The sequence below is a fragment of the Penicillium samsonianum genome (assembly GCF_028829775.1).
Source record: "Penicillium samsonianum strain IBT 33392 chromosome Unknown utg000003l_segment0_segment0, whole genome shotgun sequence".
NCBI lineage: Eukaryota > Fungi > Ascomycota > Eurotiomycetes > Eurotiales > Aspergillaceae > Penicillium > Penicillium samsonianum.
In genome coordinates this window covers 3,048,977-3,069,643 of record NW_026643261.1, presented here as the reverse complement: position 1 = coordinate 3,069,643, position 20,667 = coordinate 3,048,977, and the positions used below count along the sequence as shown (strand labels likewise).

General features: G+C 48.4%; 8 protein-coding genes across 8 annotated transcripts; 3 read left to right on the top strand and 5 right to left on the bottom strand.

The window, feature by feature from the left end:
* Positions 1-313: 313 nt before the first annotated feature.
* Positions 314-984, top strand: N7471_004750 (anthrone oxygenase family protein; the record flags this gene model as incomplete). Its single annotated transcript, XM_057277469.1, has 2 exons — positions 314-374; positions 422-984. The coding sequence occupies 2 exons, from the start codon at positions 314-316 to the stop codon at positions 982-984; spliced, it is 624 nt and encodes a 207-aa protein (XP_057137079.1).
* An 89-nt stretch (positions 985-1,073) lies between these two features.
* On the bottom strand, positions 1,074-2,823 carry N7471_004749 (pex2/pex10/pex12 family protein; the record flags this gene model as incomplete). The annotated part of the gene is made up of 3 exons (XM_057277468.1): positions 1,074-2,124; positions 2,183-2,446; positions 2,515-2,823. 3 exons carry the CDS (start codon positions 2,821-2,823, stop codon positions 1,234-1,236), a joined length of 1,464 nt encoding a protein of 487 aa, XP_057137078.1. The 3' UTR covers positions 1,074-1,233.
* Positions 2,824-3,546: 723 nt separating this feature from the next.
* On the top strand, positions 3,547-5,186 carry N7471_004748 (aldehyde dehydrogenase family protein; the record flags this gene model as incomplete). The annotated part of the gene is made up of 4 exons (XM_057277467.1): positions 3,547-3,600; positions 3,677-3,746; positions 3,806-4,239; positions 4,296-5,186. The coding sequence occupies 4 exons, from the start codon at positions 3,547-3,549 to the stop codon at positions 5,184-5,186; spliced, it is 1,449 nt and encodes a 482-aa protein (XP_057137077.1).
* A 442-nt stretch (positions 5,187-5,628) lies between these two features.
* N7471_004747 (acid phosphatase PHOa) lies at positions 5,629-7,108 on the bottom strand (the record flags this gene model as incomplete). Its single annotated transcript, XM_057277466.1, has 3 exons — positions 5,629-6,742; positions 6,797-6,858; positions 6,923-7,108. 3 exons carry the CDS (start codon positions 7,106-7,108, stop codon positions 5,629-5,631), a joined length of 1,362 nt encoding a protein of 453 aa, XP_057137076.1.
* A 1,474-nt stretch (positions 7,109-8,582) lies between these two features.
* N7471_004746 (uncharacterized protein) lies at positions 8,583-8,994 on the bottom strand (the record flags this gene model as incomplete). The annotated part of the gene is made up of 3 exons (XM_057277465.1): positions 8,583-8,631; positions 8,697-8,841; positions 8,895-8,994. The coding sequence occupies 3 exons, from the start codon at positions 8,992-8,994 to the stop codon at positions 8,583-8,585; spliced, it is 294 nt and encodes a 97-aa protein (XP_057137075.1).
* A 631-nt stretch (positions 8,995-9,625) lies between these two features.
* N7471_004745 (putative importin 11) lies at positions 9,626-13,099 on the top strand (the record flags this gene model as incomplete). The annotated part of the gene is made up of 7 exons (XM_057277464.1): positions 9,626-9,790; positions 9,852-9,952; positions 10,004-10,141; positions 10,189-11,204; positions 11,258-11,730; positions 11,781-11,969; positions 12,026-13,099. The coding sequence occupies 7 exons, from the start codon at positions 9,626-9,628 to the stop codon at positions 13,097-13,099; spliced, it is 3,156 nt and encodes a 1,051-aa protein (XP_057137074.1).
* An 825-nt stretch (positions 13,100-13,924) lies between these two features.
* exg1 (glucan 1,3-beta-glucosidase) lies at positions 13,925-15,320 on the bottom strand (the record flags this gene model as incomplete). Its single annotated transcript, XM_057277463.1, has 3 exons — positions 13,925-14,718; positions 14,770-15,149; positions 15,238-15,320. The coding sequence occupies 3 exons, from the start codon at positions 15,318-15,320 to the stop codon at positions 13,925-13,927; spliced, it is 1,257 nt and encodes a 418-aa protein (XP_057137073.1).
* Positions 15,321-17,088: 1,768 nt separating this feature from the next.
* Positions 17,089-18,480, bottom strand: N7471_004743 (carbon-nitrogen hydrolase family protein). Its single transcript, XM_057277462.1, has 4 exons — positions 18,264-18,480; positions 17,720-18,210; positions 17,440-17,652; positions 17,089-17,383 (listed from the first exon to the last, which is right to left on the bottom strand). The coding sequence occupies exons 1-4, from the start codon at positions 18,409-18,411 to the stop codon at positions 17,159-17,161; spliced, it is 1,077 nt and encodes a 358-aa protein (XP_057137072.1). The 5' UTR covers positions 18,412-18,480; the 3' UTR covers positions 17,089-17,158.
* Positions 18,481-20,667: the final 2,187 nt, after the last annotated feature.

Below are 20,667 nucleotides of genomic sequence, written 5' to 3'. Positions count from 1 at the left end.
TCATTGTCCAGTCAGATGCGGCCGATTTATGAGCAGATCGGAGTTGGGCCTAGTTTCCAGATCTACATATAAGGTTGTATATAATTAGTATTATGAGTTTGTATATCAACAGTTAAAGTTGGGGTTGCTATATTTACTACATTACTTTATTTACAGTGTACAACATAGTACAGCAAGGGAGAGGGGGCTCTCGCCACATCATCCATCCATGGATGGCACCAACGTCATACATATGCTATAAAACCAACATCCCCCACCTTTAGCTCTACTTCATTGTAACCTATTTTTGAATGAATACTGGATTAACCATATAATGGCCACTGACGTGAGAATCGCCCAGGCAATAGGGACGCTTGGCTGTGCAGTGGCAGCAGGTAAGTAGCACTACGCAACAGATGACCAGACACTCACAGTGTACAAGGCGGCATTGCCACATTGTCCATAATGAGCATTCCGAATATCATGCTTCCAGCCCGTCGCCCATCCGGCGCGACACTGCCATTCCATGATACCCCAGGAACCTCGACCGCCCACATGACACACCAGTGGTTTGCTCTGTATGATCGTGGCGCCAGGATTTTCCCCGGTATATCCGCAGCATCTTCACTCGCAAACCTTTATGCACTCTGGGAATTACGAGGCTCTCTTACCCCTGGCCCGGATATCTTTGGGTCCAGCTGGTCCACATGCTATCTGCTTGCTGTGGGAGTTACGATGAGCACTGTGCCTTTTACGTTAACGGTTATGAAGAAGACAAACGCCAAACTGAAGGCTCATGCAAAGCGCGATGATGCGGCCGGCGCCGAGGGTACTGAGGGCATGGTGGTCAGTCCGCAGGAAAAGGCGAAACGGGCTAGGGAGGATAGCGAGGTGGTTGAACTTTTGCAGCATTGGGCGCAGTTGAATTTGATCAGGGCTGCCTTCCAACTTGTTGGGGCTGGCATTGGGTTCTACGCTGCTGTCTCCAGCTGGATAATTCCTTAAACGGGAATGCCAGAAGTTGTGGCCGTTTGGATTTCTCTGCTGTTTGTTGAATTAGTCCTGCGTATGATTATGTGAAAGGAAAAACCTGTCTTCAAGTATGGGTATCTTCAAATTTCTATCAGGGTTGCAAGTTGTGTATGTTCTGCGGATTCCCATGTAATTGTATATTTATAAACAAGTCGGAGAAGAGAAGGCCAGTATATACCCCAAGGGCATCCAGAGTGCGAGACGTGTGCCTCAATATTACTGTCATGTTGAAGCAGGCTTTAGGTCCTCATCTTCGTTCATACCTCTTGCGCCATCGTCTTCTGTAGACTCTTTCTCAATGGTGGACCATTGCTCTGAATGCTGCAGGGCTTCATCAGCGCTGATCTCCTGCAACGGGCTGGATTTGTCCGATGAGGCCTCTTGGTGAAGATCTGTCCCACGGGTTTCGCCATTTGGTTCCCCATCAATGGCAAAGCCAACGATCTTCCCAGTGCCAGGCTGCGACCGTGCCTCTTCTAGCACATCGCCATTCCAAGGCTGGCACTTCTTAACAAGTTCACCACATCGGAGGCAAGACCATCCCTGACCCTCTTCTGCTTCGACTTTCTGCACAATACAGACGAAACAATAGATACAGCCGCAAGGGACGGTCTCGTATGGGTTTGTGATATCGGTTTGCGCCGATCCCACAATACCTCCAGACGCAGAGGCCGCCATTGCATCACTTTCTGTCGTTGTAGTGGGGTTCTGATCGCGGTAGCAGATAGCACATGTTCGCTCTGGGAGGAAGGCCAGTTCTCCTTGTTTTTCGGCAGGCTCGTCGTCATCCCCGCTTGACCGGACAGAATTGACCATTTTATGCCAGGCACGGGCGATCCATCGCCGCCAGCGACCAATTCCAACAAGAGGAAGGAGGAAAAGGAGGAATTCGGTAAACGCATGCCAGACTAATTGACGGTTTAGATATTCAAAGGATACTTCCCGGCTAGCTTGTGCAGACGGCGGAGTAAGGCGGATGCGAAGGATGCGATCGACCAAGGTACGGTATCGGCCATTCACTAAGAACACCAGGAAAGAGACGAAGGCGGCAATCGAGTGTGAGGTCGAGAGCATGTCCGTTAGTCGTGACAGCATTCGGATGTCCTGTGATGGCTTTATAGTATCTGTCAGTACAACACTGCCAACATAGAGCAATATGTCGGCAACTAACCTCATCATATCCACCTTCTTGTCCGACCAACCAGCTTTCCCACTTGTCCCAAGCATATCGCCCTCCAACCGTCAATAAGCCATAAACACTTTTCTGCCATTTCGTTGGAGAAGAGTAAACAGGTCCTTTGCTTCGACTATCGGTGTATTTGAGGCCTTGTAGAGCCGCACCATATGATGCATTGTGATCCCATATTGATAGTTTAAAGAGGATAGCTCGCAACGCGAACAGAATCTCGTGTGACCAATCTTCGCGCATTTGAGGCTATTGTCATTGTCAGCCACCCTTATCACAACACTTCAGACATTCATTCGCCAAGCATTCAGACATACCCCGAAGTATTTAAGGGCATCCCCGACCTGGCCCTTCATCAGACCAAGCAGCTCCTCATCCAACAATTCAGCATCCACCTGGCCCACTCGAAATGCGGGGCGCGTGCCATCCCGGCCCTTGATAGAATTCCATATCCGCCACCCCGAGCTGGGCAATCGATTCAATGGATATGGCAGGCGCTGGACGGTGGCCGGGCTGATCGGCGAGGCCCGCTGTTGTGCTGCATGGCGGGCGCGCGATTCGGCCTCACGTTGGCGACGACGTTCAAGAACCCGTTCTTGTGCGGCGGCGAAGTTTGTCGAACTCATCGCGAAATCATGACGTGTTTGTAAAGGATAGGAGGGAGCGGGTTGGGGATTCTGGAGAGCACGGGGAAATGGGTCCCGGAGTTGCTCATCGACCGTGCTCGGTTTCCCAGACGGACGAGCCGAGGTATGTCACGTGACTTTCCCATTTCCAATCCTCTTTTGGATACGGAGTATTGTGAGTGAAGAAGTATAACTATAAATTCTTAGTGACATAAGTAGGATTCTAATTTGTACATGCCTAGGTACAACGTTGTATTGGAAAGCGTTGTGGTGGGCTCAGAGGGCCCTCGGAGATACCCTCATGCATACTAACCTCAGTCACTGAATTTGATCAAGGCATCCATGACCAAAAACTTATCATCAACTCAAGTGACCGATGAGTTGCACATATCGCTGGACCCTGGGTGGAATTGTTTCACAGATATCTGGGCCGCCAACATAAGCCATTTCAATTGATCCATGCAAGTCAGCCTTGTGCATGATTTCTACGAGGTCAGCCGCATTGCCCAATAAAATCCATGATAGGTGATGTCGGAGGTGTCCTTAGCATTGAGGTCAAGGACTAATGATTGGTTTGAAATGGCGGGCCTAATTGAAAGCACTGCCCAGGTGCTTTGCTGGCATGTTTATAAATCAAACCATCGTCCAGTGCTGAATTGGCCTTCTGGCTAAACCTGCGCTTTTGCTTGGCTCATTATTGTCAAATCTATCAACCAGTCCAGTATGGCGACTACAGTGAATGAATCTATCGAGACTCGGCTGTTCATTGACGGCGAGGTATGGACTAACTTGTTTATTACCCTAGGACTGCTATTTATATACCAAGCATGCTTCTTTACACTGACATTTCTAGTTTCGAGCATCATCTAGTAACAAAACGTTCGAGGTGGTATATCCATACACCAAAGAGGTCGTTGCGCAAGGTGTGTCCCATTCTCCGCAAAAGACCAACATACTGCTAACATCTACTCTGTTACCAAAGTCCAAGAAGCGGACATACAAGACGTAGAGGATGCCGTTACTGCTGCCAACGCAGCTTTCCCCACCTGGCGTGATCTTGGCACTGATGTGCGCGGCACATACCTGCGCAAACTATCCCAGCTCATCTTGGAATCAAACGACGAGCTAGCGAAGCTCGAGACCCTCTCCACCGGCCGACCGATCTCGCAGTTCTTCGACGCTAGGCTAGCAGCCGAGTACTTTGCGTACTTCGCTGGTGGCGGTTGGTCCGCGCAGGGGACGGCCAGCCTCAACACACCGGACCACCTAAATCTGACCGTCAAGCAGCCATATGGGGTAGTAGCACTTATCATCCCGTGGAACTTCCCGCTTATCATGTTTGCCGGGAAGATGGCGCCGGCACTGGCGGCGGGAAATACAGTTGTATTGAAGAGCAGTGAGAAGGCTCCATTGACGGTTTGTGCAATACCTGTTGCATATCACTTAACCATGCGAACTGACACTCGGCATAGTCTCTCTATGTAGCCAAGCTAGTCGAGAAAGCGGGCTTCCCACCCGGAGTTATCAACATCATCTCTGGGTTCGGCAACCCTACTGGAGCGGCACTGTCATCGCACATGGTCGTCCGCTGTATCAGCTTCACCGGATCCTCGGCAACAGGCCAGAAGATCCAGGCAGCAGCCGCAAAGTCGAATATGAAGCACGTGCACATGGAGCTAGGCGGGAAGTCACCGGCGATTATCTTTGAAGATGCGGATCTCGAGACAGCCGTTGCGCAGACGCAGTTCAGCATTCAGTTTAATAGTGGACAAGTGTGCGTGGCGAACTCACGGATCTATGTTCACGAGTCAGTGGCCAAACAATTCATTGAACTATTCCGTGAGAAGTTTGCTTCTGTCCGGATGGGTGATCCACTCGATCCTGCTACCTCGCATGGTCCGCAGATTGACCTGCTGCAGTATAACCGGATCAAGGAATACCTTGCTATTGGAGAGAAGGATGGGACACTCAGTCTGGGTGGTGATGCAAATGATGGGTTCTTTGTGCGACCGACTATCTTTGAGGGCGTTGCTGAAGACTCCCGACTGATGCGGGAGGAGGTCTTTGGTCCGGTGGTTGCGATCAATACCTTTTCCACTGAGACTGAAGCGATTGAGAAGGCGAACAATTCGGAGTTTGGCCTGTACGCTGCTGTCTTTACCAAGGATATTGATCGTGCCATTCGTTTGGCTAAGGCTCTGGATGCGGGCACTGTTGGGGTGAACTGCACTAGCCCGACAAACGCTAAGGATACTGCGTTTGGTGGGTTCAAGATGAGCGGGAGTGGCCGGGAGGGGCTTCTGTATAGTCTTGACAGTTTCCTTGAGACTAAGAGTATCCTGATCAAGACAGCACGTCTGTGACAGATAACTGGTTTAATCGAAGGCATGGTTGATATTGGATATGTGATTTCTGGATTATAAAGAATCGAGTACAATAAAATCATGTAGAAGTACCTGGCTCTACCGAGGAAGACCCAGTGTTAAGTAGTATCTGACACCCAGAGAGATAGAAAAAGGTGACTAGCTACATAAAGGGGGCAGTCTCTGGGAGTTATGGTCTTTCTAGTAGTCTTTTAATGGGAACAGCAATGTCAGAATGATAGTTCATTTGAATTCATAGCTAAAGATTAAGATATTGGCCTCCAGATAGAGATCACTGTTTGTGTTTTACATCTCCGAAATTTGGAGACAACATTCCTTCCCAGTCAATCGGGACCTCGTTTGCAAGTTCCCGGATGATAAAGAGTCATAGGACCACAGCCACACCCGGCCGACCAGTAAGAATGGATGAAGAACAGCTTAATCAGAAGGAGTAGGCAGCGATAGCCAGCAGGACCCCGAGCATGACAGTAGAGATAGGAGCCGTGGCAGCCACACCAGCGCCTTTGTGGCTAGAGTCCCCCACTGTAGAGTTGGTCTTGGCCGTGGTCTCGTTTGACCGCTTGGCGGTGACCTTGTCGTTGTAGTGAGTCTTCGCATTCCAGGGGTAAGGCTTGGTGTCGTATGTTGCGCTCAGGTGCCCATATGTTTTCTTGACGACATCCAGGATACCGTGACCAGCGGAACACTTTTCATTGCTGTCGGTGATGGGAATCGGCCACTCGGCAGTAAACGTGGAGGTATTGCCAGTGGACTTGTCCCCAATTGACATGGGACCAGGGTAGGTCTGGTTAAGCGTGAGATGGGTCTTGTCGACCTCGTAGTTGACGTAACCGGTCTTGTTGGCGACAATCTCGAAGATGTTGGCACCGCAATCCCAGCGACCCAGGGAAGGAAGACCCCAGTTGGCGGAGACACTAGCAATGCTAGAGTAGTGAGTGTAGAAGGTATTGTCCTTGGTACCCTTGAGGTGTTGAGGAATGGCGCCACCAACGAGAACGCTGAAGACACGGTTGTCGTTTGTGTAGGTATCGTCCTCATCGAAGGTCAGAAGGAGGAGAGTGTTGTTGTAGAAGTACTCGTCCTCGAGCAATTTGGCCACCCAAGGACGCTCCCACTTGGCAGCGAAAGTGATGTTGGTGTCATGTGCATCGTTGGTCATGTTAGGAGTGATGAACGCCCACTGAGGAAGCTTCTTGTCACGGAGATCATTTTCAAAGTCATCAAAGCTCTTGATAGAACGTGCGCGAGTGTTGTTGGCCACAACGGAGTCGTAAAGCACCAATGGGTTGTGCTTCCGAACGTAATCCGGGTGATAAGTTGCCTGATTGGAATAATTGTAGCCCTGGAAACCGGCATAGGGAATGTGCTCCTGGTATTCAGCCCACGAGATTCTCTTGGTGTCAAGCAGATCAGCAATAGAAGAAATGTTCTCAGGCATCTGCTTAAAGTCGTCGTTATCCATTCCAAACGTGTCACCGCCAGCGGCAGCGCAGTAGTTGGGCTCGGAAGGATGGGTGACAGCATAGAAGTTGGTCCTAAAAGAATATCATGAGTCATCTCACTCATAGCGTAAGTCATTGGAAACATACAGCAGAATACCCTCAGAAGCAAGCCACTGCATGTTGGTGTCCGTGGCAGCATCGTCATAGTCCTATGAGACCGTTAGTCATGGTGTCTCGGAGACTCCAGGAATGTTTTGGGAGTTTGTCACGTACAATGTTCTCCAGCCAGACTTGATAGAAACGATCAAACGCCAAGCCCTTGACATCGGAGGTGGTAACCTCCGGCTTGGTAGTTGCGGCAGCCGCATGAATGTCCGCGAGAGCGGGCTCAGAGGTGGTAGCTGTCTGAGCGACTGCCAGAGCAGCCACCCCCACCAAGGCCGCGAGAACAGTCTTCATTTTGATGGATCTCGCAGAAAATCAATTAAAGATTGATGTAGCTGATGAGATGAGACCGAGGCAAACCGAGGTGGATGAGGATGGTAAGAAAGAAGAAAAGATCGTCGAGGGGGTTCGGAATGCCAGAATATGTATGGAAGCTAGGGGGTCACCCGTGGACTAGTGGACTACACGTGCATCTTACATCGGAGATAAACTCTAGCGGAAGATGTACCTTCAAGGTACGTGAGGTCCTGTGCCATTACCAGCTTTCTTTCGAGTCTCATATAGGTACTCCGTACTCCGTACCTGATGTTGAATTGAAGTTTAGGTAGAGCATCTGTTGTATGATGCGGGCACATGGAGCAACGGAGCCCTCTGATTGGCCGAAGGGTTCAAAAGTTCAAGGTGATGGCCCGCACCAAAGACCAAGGCGAATGCTTAGCTGACTAGCAAATCCATGGCAACCTTGGAACCTCCAGGGCTCCGGCCCCGGACTCCGGGGTCCGGCCCTTCCGAGGTCCTCTCCGCTCTCCCCTCACTCCTCACAGCAGCTTTAGACGGTAAAAAGCAGTCCATTATGTACCTATGCACGTACATGTAGAGTACATTTTACATATCAATAAATGTACCTATGCACCTGACTTGTAATTTCTATTAGTGAGACAGGTCCAACCACTATGGGGACTTATAGGACGCTAGCGTGCCCAGGTGCATTTTCTTGAGATAAGGCGACTTGGATACTTAGCCTAACGCTTAGTGAGTGGGGAACGCCCGGGGGTGCCCAGGCAAATCACTGAGCTTTACCTAGGGGCGTGCTAAGTTCACTCAGGGATAAAAAAGACAGCAGATGAGCACTAAAACAGAAATGGACCTACATATGTTGTAGGAGTGACAGGAAACCCGCAACATCCTACATACATATGTAGTACAACATAGGTATTTTATATAGATATACCATCAAAAGACATATATACTACAGGGCTGGGTGAAATATTAGGATACACCTTGGGACTACCTACTTAGGCAGTTTCCCACCTGAGTAGTTGTCGGGGAGTACAAGTAAACATTAGAACCTTGGAAGCCAGCACTTGGCCATTTTGAGAGAGCCATAAAATGAGAATTCCCATTGAGCAGATAATTTCAATGAATATTTCCTGTGATCCTGTAAATTTCAAGACAATCACGTGGGATGGCAAAGCTTCCAGGTTTGCTGTGCTATACTTGGGCGGGGTCGGATTTCGAAATGTATCCATTGTCCTAGTTAGGAAGGTAACATTGGTGAGGTTCATTGCTATGCGACATAACTCTGATACCTGGGTCAGTGTATATGTCGAGTCTTGAACAATATTAAATGTTGAAAATTCCATTATCGTACAGGTCATCAGGTATCATTTGTAGTATATATTTTTACTGGGCAATTCTTCCACGCTTTATATCCTGAAAGTTCAGAATATCCTGGTCACCACCACGGTTCTCGGTCTAGATATTGACATCAGTCTCTCGGGCCGCCAGGGCCCTCGAACTGACTTGCCCTAGCGAGTCTGGAAGGGACGGAATGTTAATAATGTGAACGATTGACAGCTCATAGAAGCTGTGTATAACTTACCTGTTTCGGTCATCACGAACACCACCCTCATCCTCCGGAATTATACGGTGGTCACTGCCAGAAGCAGTTGAGCCAGGGCCGTACTTCACACTGGTGGGCTGAGAGAATCGCTGGTCGACCATCTCGTCAACACCAGACTCGACAGCTTGAATGGTTATTAGATAAATGACACCGATTAAGACCGGTTTCTCCACGTACTTGAGTCACTCTTCCTGCTGCGACCTTGCTTGGCCTGGTGGGAGTTGAGGTCCCTCTCGGCGTTGAAGCCTACATGCTTCAATTCTTCGGTGGTAGGCATGTTGTTTGGAATTTTTATATGCTGTAGTATGTACGTAACTTGATGAGGTGTTTAAAATGGATTTGAGCTTAGAGATTGCCATCTATGCTTTATATACATCGCCCCATCCACATCATACCTACTTCACTTCAAGTTAGGAATTGTAGTTGCATCATGCTACATCATAGGTATGTCACGAGTGGAGGAAGATGGGGAGCATTGTAGGTGAATCGAAAGATGTTTGCTCGAAAACAACCTTGGAAGTTGTCGATCCTAGTTTGATAACACCCCGAGCAAGCTGGTTGAGGCTGGACTTCCCGAGGCCATTGTCTCCACTGAGGGGAAACGTTGGGAGCCCTAGCAACAGATCTGAATCGGGGCAGAGGTTAGGGTCCAACCCTAGGGTACGGCGGGACCGGAGTATGGCTTTTCCGGAGGCGGGGAGTCTACGCTGGATAGGGAGCTCCAACGAGACATGTCAGTTCTTAGATCAATTAACATCTTGGAACTCACCCAGAGTTCCTTTTCATGAATGTCTAGTGATTCAGGGCACTTCAGTGGAACTCTGATTTGGTGCTTGTATTAGCAGAACTACATACAGGCTTTGCAGCTCTTTTTTTCACGCGTCGATCAACAAACACCGCTATTCGCCATGGCCTTCGCCATCGAAGCACAGGGCGAGACCAACCCACTCAGCCCTCAAAATGTGCTCAATACGCTAGTACTTGCGGCAAGCTCATCTCAGCAGCAAGTTCGGACTGGCACAGAACAGCTCCAGAACTGGGAGAAACAGGGCATGTACTACTCTTTTCTACAGGTATCAGTTGACGATCTTGGTTGTTGTTGCGTCGCCTAATAACACATTTTACAACTTATAGGAAGTATTTCTTGACCACTCCGTACCGAATGACGTTCGCTATCTTGCCATTATCCAACTGAAGAACGGCATCGATAAATACTGGCGCAAGACAGCACCAAAGTATGTTATTGGAATACTGCCAAGATGAGGGCATACTAACACCTGTGAAAGTGCGATCAAAGCGGAAGAAAAGGAACATATCAAGACCCGGGCCCTTGAGGCAGGAATCGTTGAGCCTGCGCCGCTGCTGGCTCTCCATAACTCCCTGATGATTGCGAAAATCATGCGATTTGAGTTTCCTCATGACTGGTATGGCAAGATTCAGCTGTTGGTCTTCTCATTCTAATTTCAATCAGGCCCGATGCCATTTCGTACATCATTTCCTCACTCCGATCCTCCGTCCAACCCGGAGCAAATCCGCTTCAACTTCCCCGAACACTCCTCATATTGCTAGAAATAATCAAGGAATTATCTACGGCACGAATTCAACGAACGCGACACAATCTTCAGTCTGCATCGCCTGAGATATTCCAGTTACTAGGAGGCATATATGTTGATAAAATCAATCAATGGGGGACGATACTGGAGCAGGGTGGTGCCGGCGAGGGGGAGTTGCTGGAAATCCTCGAATTGAGCTTGGTGTCTCTCAAGGTCCTAAGGCGCCTGATCATTGCTGGCTTTGAACACCCGAGTCGCAGCCAAGAAGTACAGGGCTTCTGGGAGCTGACCCATTCGCACTTCAGCAAATTCCATTCCCTCGTGGATGGGTCTACAAATCTACCCGAACTAATTCATCGGGCTATCGAGAAGCATTTGCTGCAGATGTCGAAGTTGCATGTTGAAATGGCCAAAACACACCCCGCATCATTCGCGTTGCTGCCAGATAGTATCTCGCTCGTCAAATCGTATTGGTCATTAGTCGTCAAACTCGGCGAGAAGTATGACAGCCTTGGTGCTGGGGGCGAAGATGAAGGGAAATCCTTGGCTGAGAAGACTGGCCTCCGGGCTCTGCTCTTGATTCGTGCATGCGCAAAAATGGCGTTCAACCCTGCTCAGACTTTCAAATACCAGACACCGGAAGACAAGGAGGAGCGGAAACAATCTGTTCAGCTCGTCAAAACGCAACTCTTTACCGAAGAATTTGTGATCAATGTTATGGAGCTACTCGTCACGCAGTTCTTCAGGTTCCGCAAGATCGATTTCCAAGATTGGGAAGAAGAACCGGAGGACTGGGAGAAGCGAGAGGAAGAGAACGCTGATGCTTGGGAGTTCTCAATCCGTTCATGTTCGGAAAAACTTTTCCTTGATCTCGTGATTCACTTCAAGGATTTACTGATTCCCCGTTTGCTGACTGTATTCTATACTTTCGCGAGTAAGTTATTGGTGAGCTATATAAAGTGTGCGCGACTGACATTTATATTCTAGGCACCGACAACCACAATGTGTTGTTGAAAGACTCGCTGTATTCTGCCATCGGCTTGGCTGCGGCCAGTCTTGAACAACATCTGGACTTCAACGCATTCTTGGAGCATACCATGATTGCTGAGGTCCAGTCTCAGGAACCAGAGTACAAGCTTTTAAGGAGAAGAATCGCGCTCGTACTTGGCCAATGGGTCCCGGTGAAGGCAGGCGATTTGAACATGAACGCAATTTACCAGATCTTTCAACATTTGCTCGGCAAGCATGATCCTTTGAACGACCTGGTTGTCCGCATCACCGCCGGTCGACAACTCCGGAGTGTACTTGACTCATACGAATTTACACCCGAAGCATTTATGTCATTTGCGCCTACAATCTTGGAGAGTCTCATGTCTCTCGTTCAAGAAGTCGAATCCTCGGATACCAAGATGGGGCTTTTGGAGACCGTTCGCATGGTGGTGGTGAAGATGGAAGATCATGTAAGTTGTTGCCTCATTTTCGTTGGCGGCTGCGAAACTCATACTATTAGATCACCCCTTTCTCCGATCGAATCATCTCTTTACTCCCGCCGTTGTGGGAAAGCTCTGGCGAAGAACACTTGATGAAACAAGCCATTCTGACTTTGCTGTCATCCCTGATCCAATCACTAGGACAGGAGTCTGTGAGATATCACTCTCTCATTCTTCCACTGATCCAAAGCTCAGTGGAACCTGGCTCGGTAAGTCCCGTGTGAATCATGCTGCACATATAAGCTTAGCCTAACTTTTCACCAAGGAAACCATTGTTTACCTTCTAGATGAGGCACTCGATCTCTGGCATGCCATACTCCAGGCCACGCCATCTCCTGCCTCACCGGAGATCATATCACTCCTCCCGTCTTTGTTCCCCATTCTCGAAGCAGCAACCGATAGCACTCCGCAGGCCATTCATATCCTCGAATCTTATGTGTTCCTTGCGCCGCAGGAGATCCTCAGTGACCGTTTCCGGTTCCAAATCTTGGTGATTCTTGAATCACTACTCAAATCCACAACCAAGCAACGTCTCGGTGTGATACCTCGCCTTGCTGATTTGATGCTTCGCGGTGCTGAGACCGTCGACGGCGGTAGCGAAGCAACCTATGGCGTCATTTCCCAATCCCTCCTGGACAGCTCATTCCTTGCCTCCCTGCTAGAAGGCCTTTACTCTGCCCATGAAGTGAGTCAGACGTCTGGCCCAAACAGAAAGTCCTCGCCCGTGGTCGGTGTCGTCGAGAGCGATTACTACTCTGTGCTAGCGCGCCTTGCGCTGGCCAGCCCTACCATTTTAGCCTCATCGGTCGCCGCCGCAACCAACTCATCCGAAGAACAATCACTTACCTGGATCATGACCGAATGGTTTTTGCACTACGACAACATTGGCAGCATTAACCAAAAGAAACTGCACGTACTTGCCCTCACCCAACTCTTGGCCCTACAAGGAGCGCCACTCGACCCGTCTTTACCCCCTCCACCCCCCGCCTACATCCTTTCTCACCTGCAATCATACTTGAGTGTATGGACAGATCTCATCACCGAGTTAGCAGACGGTGGTACCGACCCAAATGCCGATTATTTGGTCTGCTGGAATGCACCAGCCGGATCAGCAACCGCGATGCCAGAAAGCACGGAGGTCGAATCTCCCGAGATCATTCGTCGCCGTGACTGGCAGTCCGGGGATGCAATCCATCGCTTCATGATCCGAGACTTTGTGCGCCATCGTCTGCAAGAGGTTATTGCCGGCTGTGGTGGGCCGCAGCGGTTCCAGGATGAGTGGCTGGTCAACGTTGACACCGAAGTCGTTGCGGCGTTTGGAGCACTTGGGTTGCTCTGAGTCAAGGAAGAAGACCTTGCTCACTTTGATATCAGTGGCACATTTTTCATTTGCATTGTCACCATTACATTGTATATGCTTCTTACACCCTCATATTGTTCTATTTGCATGACCACCAGGTCCATACCTATTCGACTTTTAGCATTCTCAGAATACCAGCTACATATCCCAATCCATAAGATATCATTCAAAGCTTCCCATAATCGCTGAATCATAGATATTTTATGGAGCTTTAGTCCTTATGCATCGAGAACGGAAAATGAATTCTTGGGATTCATAGGCCAGTGATCAGTTCCCCGTGTCATTTTTCTTTTAGGGCTCTACGATGTACAATTGTTTTTTTTTTTAATAATAAGGGAAGAGAACACAAAAAGAAAAAGGGAATTCCCACCAAAACACAGCCTTCTCCAGAGAAGGGAGTTAGCCCTGGAGGTACCATTAGGTTGTACCTAGGTCCCCTAGGCACTTTGAGAAAAGTTAAGGTTGCCCTGGTAGGCTCCACATGTACCTTTTGATGTTGGGAGTTTACCAAAATTAGTATGTAAATGGCTATCCTTCAGGAGGAAGAGCAAGGAACTCCAAGTAAGCAAAAGAATATCAGTTGAATTGTCAGTTTCACAACCAGCAAGCCCTAAAAATGAAGCACACCTAACACCTGAGCAAACAATTCGCTTACACGCAAGCCCAGCAGACAATTAAAGAATATGAATCAGGTCTGGACAAAAAGTTGGACAAAAGAAAAAAAAAACAAAAACACCTCAAATCAGTATCATGCTTCATGCTGTATTTGGGAAACAAGAGCAGAAAGGCAAAAAATGGTATTGCTCAGCACTGGCCGGGGAATTCACGGCTAGTGACAGGGTTGGGGAAGACACCGCCAGCGATTTGCTGTTGCATGTCCCATTCAGGAGCACCCTCGGTCTTCCAGGTCCAGTAGAGCCAGCCGGTACCCTTCTCATAAGCATCAAGTTGACTTTCGATGAAGCGACGAAGGTTGCTTCGGTCATCCTCAGACAGAGCATTCACGGATCCAGTAGACTTGCCCTCACAGCTGCCGATAGGCTTACCACCACCGGAGAAAGTACCATCGTAGCGGGAACCGATACCCTTTCCGTTCAGGTACTTGGCACAGTCGGTCATGGCACCGGTCCACTCACCAACAATAGTCCACTTATCATTGGTCTCAACATGATCTTTGGCAAAGCTGCAGACGTTGTTGACGTGGGTTTTGGTGTCCATGGCGAGAAGACCGGTGTCAAACACTTCGTAATGGTGGGTGTCCATCATCACATACCAGACACCGGTAGACTCGCTCATGAAGCCGTTCCATGATTCAGTAGGCACGAAACCGTCATGCAGGACAAGCGTGGTGTCCTGGCTTGCCTTTCGAAGAAGGCCCCATGAATCGTAGTAGTACTGCTTCAGACCATCCTGGTTCACTCCACCTGGGATGCTAGGCTCGTTCAAAGCCTCGATCGCAGTGACGACGTCTCCATCACCTTTGTAGCGCGCGGCAAGAGCTTCCAGGGCATCCTTGGTATCGTTAACAGTATTACCTTGTTGCCATTGAATAGGGCCGCGCCTTCCACTGTTGTCAAAGCCATTCTGAGAGCCAGGAGCTGTGTTGTTGGTCAGTGGTTGTCATGTAATATATAGATGCGGAAACTTACCTCCGTGCAAGTCAAGAATGACCTTGAGACCGGCGGCACGAGCCCAGCCGATGGCCTTGTCAAGATACTCCAGCTGACCATCTACGTATTGGTGACCCTCCACGTGCTTCAGGGCCCAGTATCCCACGGGGATTCTGACGTGGTTCATTCCTGCGCTGGCAATTTGGTTCAAGTCGTCGGCGGTAATGAAACTGCTCCAGTGTTGGGACAGAACAGAGCGACATCCGTCCGCACCCAAAGTCTCACAAAGAGACCACTCGTCAACAGCGGCATCGCCAGCTGCGTCAAAAAGAGAGGGGGTAATCCAGGGCTCTGTTACCAGCCAACCACCGAGGTTGACACCCCGGACCTTGTCACCACGATAGTCGAAGTTCAGACTACTATACACCGATTTATGTTAGTATCTGTATAGACACGGGTGCAGTAGAACTGTAGTGCTGATAGAGAGGTAACAGAGGTAACACTTACACCGTGGGTGTGGCCTCCACCAAGGCTGCCAATAGGGACAGCCCGAGCAAGGACTTCTGGGCGAACTTGGACATGGTCGGCATGTTGAAACCCCTAACTTGGTCAGACCCAGAAAATCAGGAGGCTGGAGTTGAAGTATGAGTAATGAGGAATGAGGAATGAAGAATGAAGAATCAGGAATGATTAGATTTGAGATGAATGGTTGGAGATTGGCTGTTATAAGTAACTCGATTTCGATGGGTGGCTGATCAGGTAGCCGGATGCAGGCAAACAGAAGGTTACCTGGGCGAGAACGGAAGTCCCCACGGGGAATGATAGAAAATGAAGCAAAAGTAACGTACCTGTGTAGATTATTCTTCGCCGGGGTCTGAATCAATAGGAAAGTGGAGTGGCCGAAAACAGTGGTGGGTCAGGGTGTCCTGGGGTTTGAGGTTTGATAAAAGGCACAAAGACTTTGTTCTCTGGACGAGAGTAACGGTACCTAGCTGACCCCGGGAAGCGGCGTCTTGGGTGCTTCTTCGATATCACCTGTGGACGGGGTTGAAGGTCACAACGAATATGGATCTGGTCTGGAGAAGTAGTTGGACAATGTGGGACTGTGAAAGTGTCATATTCATCACATTCGTCACTTCCTAACTCCGTCACTATGTGTTCTACTGGAAACTGCGACCCAAAATAGTATCCGGGGAAGCTATACTCCATACTTCATTGCCCTATATCGATTAGGGTTTCCCTTGCGATTTTCGACTCGATTGCCATCTGGACTGGATACTTTCAACATAGACCAAACACATCGTGTCGTACATATTAAGTGACTCAGGGGGAAAAAAAAGTCCCAAACGTTGTTTGCAGCAAGATTTCACATTCCGTGATGTGATGGTGATCGGCACGTGGCATCTCCGACACCTTTTACGGAATGTCATTTTCTTGGCAGCTTCTAGACGTCCAGGAGCTTGAGCATATTTAGGCTACGTAGTGTTGGTATAAGACTAAACTTAAACATTTTCAGGTTCTATAGATCAAAATATGCTGTTTAACAACGCCAGGGTATTCTTTGTGACTAAGTATACATATTGTTGTATATGACCGCCGTGGGCATGGTTTTAATTCACGTTAAAGCCCAAGCCCTCCAAAATTGAAAAATTTAAAAGTTATTCAAGACATAATATACTATCTAATGCGCTGGAAATATGGAGTGGTAGGTATAGCCATGGCAATGTGGTTGAGACCTGTCGTCCTCGGTACTTCCATTTCCGGCGACAAGTGCATTATATCTGAGACAAAGAACCAAAATTTATGATGTGCATTGTACTCCAGAAAGGCTCACGGTTACACTGTTACACTCTTACATCCGTCTAATTCAGGGGCCATTGTCCGTTTGCCAGCCCGTAGACAAGTCGGGTAGAAAAATATGGGTCTGCACATTGTTGCAACTGCAAGTCTTGAGCTTGAGTTTGCAACCTTGAGCTCACACAAGACAGAATCTTCAGGAATGTGAAGAATTTTAAGAGATCGGAATGTACGTCCACGCGTTTCACGAGTCTCAGCCCTTAGGTCTGAGCGACTAAGTCACTGCCCAGACTTTATCAACTAATTCAGCTCAACGTTTCCGTTAGACCATAACAGAGCAAAATGGAAATTACCTTCAAAACTACGACTGGGTTCTCCGAATAGCGCCTAGACCAGGCGCTTGTTTATAGCAACGGGCGCCAATAATCAGGGCTAAGCAGACCTCAAACTCGCTTCTTCGTTACTATAAGAACCCTCGTGAACTTCACTTTCTTGTAACTGGCTGATCGGAGATCAAATGCCCAGAATGCATGAAAAATCGTATGACAAATTTTCTCAAGGTAAAAGAGTGAACAAGTTGGTATTTCTGTTTTCTATAATACAAATCTCTGCTAGAGTCCAGCAAATATCTCTACAAGCTCTCGGGTTGAGCCTCAGTAGCCGACGAATCCAAAGGAGCAGAAAGTCCGACCCGGTCAATAGTCCGAGTGTAAGCGATACCTCCATTGACTCTGTCCTCGTGCACGACCAAGTCCTTGCGGTTGGTGTCGACAAGAAGACGGATCAAGTCTGGGCGCATGTAGTGACCACCGAAATCGGCCAAAGACTTGGTCAGATGGATCTCGTCGAGGTCAATCTGTTCGACGACCAATTAGTTTGACATTCTGGTGAAACAAAACATCATCCACTTACGTCAACGAAAAGAAGTCCTTGGAAGTCTTTGTCAGGGTGAGGAACGAGGTTCTGTCCATCAGGCCCAAAGATACGGCCATTTCCATTGTAGATGTTGGGATCCTCAAGCTCCTTTCCAGGAGGCGTGTTGAGCTTGATTCCCTCGGCAGTAATTGTCTGCCAAGGCGCAAGAGTGAACGAACCGGTCTCGATCGCGTAAGCAGGGGTAACAAGCTGAGAAGTCTTGTCAGTAATCAGACCAACGCCTCATCGCGGAAAGAAAAAGGAACGGGAAATGTACATCAGCGTTTGCCTCGGCCACATTGGTGTATGGGTCCGGGTACTTGAGGGTCTCCTTTCCGGGATACAGAGGCCAGGCAGCAATGTGCACCTGCTCACCCAGTGAGGCGGCGTACGCCTTCAGGAAAGGGTTCATGTTCTCCCAGCAATTCAGGTGTCCAATGCGGCCGATCTCAGTTTCCATCACTGATTCGGTAGTGTCGCCAGTGCCGTCACCGAAGACAAGGCGCTCGACGTGGGTGGCCTTGATTTTGCGACGGTGATTGATGACATCTCCAGCTGGGCTAATCATAATCTGCGTCGTATACAAGCTGGCGAGATCAAGCTCCGAGTATCCGAGAGACACCCAAATCTTGTTGGCTTTGGCTGCTTCGCGGATGCGACGCATCTCATCCGAGTTGGAGGCCAGGCTGTTCTCGCGATACTTCTTCAGCAGAGGCAAGCTCTCCTGGTAGTTCGTCTTCCAAGCCCAGTATGGGTAGCCGGGGATCCCTATGTACATTCGTTAGTATATTGTATCCGGTACTTGGGATTTTGATACTAACACAGCTCGGGGAAAGCAATCAGCTTGCAGCCTGCTTTTCCGGCTTCATCGATCCAGTGGATTGTCCGGCGAACAGATTCCTGGAGGTCGAACCAGCCAGGCTCAGCATTGACTGCTGCGGCCTTGTACTTCTTGAGAACGGGAACCATTTTGAGATGTTCGTTGTATTTTCACGAGTGTTTACTTTGAAGACTGTTGTGTAGAATAAAGATCTCTGTCTCAAGCCCGGGAAGAACCTCAATTTATAACACCTCCAACTGTCTTGTATGTTGGATGTGAAACAATGACCTGCCGCCCCAAACCCCGAAACACAGAATGAGCAACATCATGAGATTCGGAAGCTCTCGGATTCGGGGACTGCTTTGAAGCTGTTGAACAATGGTCGTCCTGCTTGGCAGTAAAGCCGCAAGTCTGAGCCCCGGCGAATAAATACGGGGTTTGCTTCAATGTAGTGTCACGCCAGAGGATAGTCCCCGGAAGTTCGATAATTTGCATGTAACCAAGTATAAATTGCCTATTTTAAGCCCGGGGTCTGTTAGAGCTACATTTGATGCATATCATGCCATGATAGGTGGGCCTTCTCACTGCAGAGCTTCGGTGATCAGCCCTAATCCCGGGGTCATACAGAGCTTCCCGGATTGTCCCACCCAAACCCCGATATCAATTCAATCCCGATAGAAACAATCAGTCATCATGCTGACGGGAACAGGGGAATCGCATTGTTCGAATCTTATTGTGTCCCATAGATTCGGATATTTCTCAATGAGGTTCAACTAGACAATCGCAAATGACCAAACGCCGCTCGCGGATTCCTTCTAGACACAGGCAAATGTCTTAACTAGGTAATTTTGCATCTACGCCGCCATTTTCTAGCTCTCTATTACACAATTTCTTAGCTCTTAGGCCATATTCTACTTACTAGGCCGGATGGACATGATCACAAATAAAGGATCTGCAAATCGCGAAAGATTTTGGATTTGTATTACCACCCGCATCCTGTTACACCATGCTCAAAGAAACGGAGGATAAAGATATAGATACTCTAATGCCTGCTCGATGCCCGATGCTCTTTGGTAGTATTATCGAATTAAGGCAGTAGGATATATTCATCCCCGACTTGATGACACACAAGCTGACCAGACTAAAAATGTCAAAATTTATGCTGTGGCCAATCTGACTATCCTTGCAGAAATTTGTTTAATTTAAATTTTCAAGGGGAGTCCATTCGTTCAGTCTTCTAAATAGGCGTCGCATCTCGGTTTATAGAAACTGACTACATGCGTCTAGCTTTGGCGTGGTCCAAAATAAGTTAGGCTATGATTTACAATGCAGATATAAAGATTTTCATCTCTTGTTATTTGCTTTGGAATGTTATCAAAAGATTACGCGTAATTGGGTCTAGGCATGGAAATTCTACTCGAACTTTATTTATAGCTGATCACTTGCACGATGGGAAGCTTGGCACAAGGTAAGTTCTTCGGTCGATAGCTCTGGTTGGGGTTCTGATATTGTCAACAGACTGCGTTCTCCTGAGCTACCTAGCAATGTGAAGGCCAGACTAACCATTTTAGTTACCCTCAACCGTTAAGTCAACCACAGTAGTTGAATCTTCGGAGTAGTATGTCCTATCCAAGCCAATATATTAGTCCAAATTGGGTTCATTTGGACCACCTTAGCAATCGGACCGTCCTGTCTGTACAATATTGGCCGCTCTAATCGGGTCTGTTGCACATGTTCTGGATTGGAGCAACACTGCCATCTCTCGTTTTATCTTTTTGCAGAAGAGATGGCCGAATTCCCAACCTGCCAAAGCTATCCAACTATCCATTGGCCTATCTTACTTGCCAATAAAGTATACAGATGATCTGCCACCTGTACGTATTCTGAATTAAGGCTGGTGGAACTGACCAACTGGCCTACCATTTTAGACTGGTTCCAGATACTTTACATTTGGGGTCAGTTATATTTTCAACAGCATCAGCGCCTTAGCAGCTTATTAACTTGTGATATTCCTCAATAACTGTAATTTACATTGGACCAAATGCAGTAATGTCGTTTTTGTTATTGCCTCGAAAATTGGGAGGTTGATCTTGCTAGGGGTGAGCCTTAGTTGCTGGGGTGAATACTTAGCCGGCAAGGAAAAGTCATATATCGGTGAGAGACACATAATGATCCAGCCCACCGGGGCTTTTCCAAATCAAGAAAACACAAAAGATTCGCTTGCTTAAAAGCTTGGCTATATCTTTTCTATCACACCACTATTCAAGTTCAGAATATCTGATTGGAACGTCAACTCAACTCACCGTAAGCCCCGCTCGTAGAACGCGGGGAAGAACGGGGGCGGAGCACCCCCGAAGCCCAAAAACTAGCCAAAAACTAGCCACCGTAGGTTGAGGCGGAGGCAG

Excerpts from the sequence above, each read along its gene's own strand:
- N7471_004743 (XM_057277462.1), bottom strand. The coding sequence starts at position 18,411 with ATGGTTCCCGTTCTCAAGAAGTACAAGGCCGCAGCAGTCAATGCTGAG. Across the intron at positions 18,211-18,263 it reads GATTGCTTTCCCCGAGCTGT|GGATCCCCGGCTACCCATAC; the intron begins GTTAGTATCAAA and ends GAATGTACATAG. Across the intron at positions 17,384-17,439 it reads AAGGACTTCTTTTCGTTGAC|ATTGACCTCGACGAGATCCA; the intron begins GTAAGTGGATGA and ends GTCGTCGAACAG.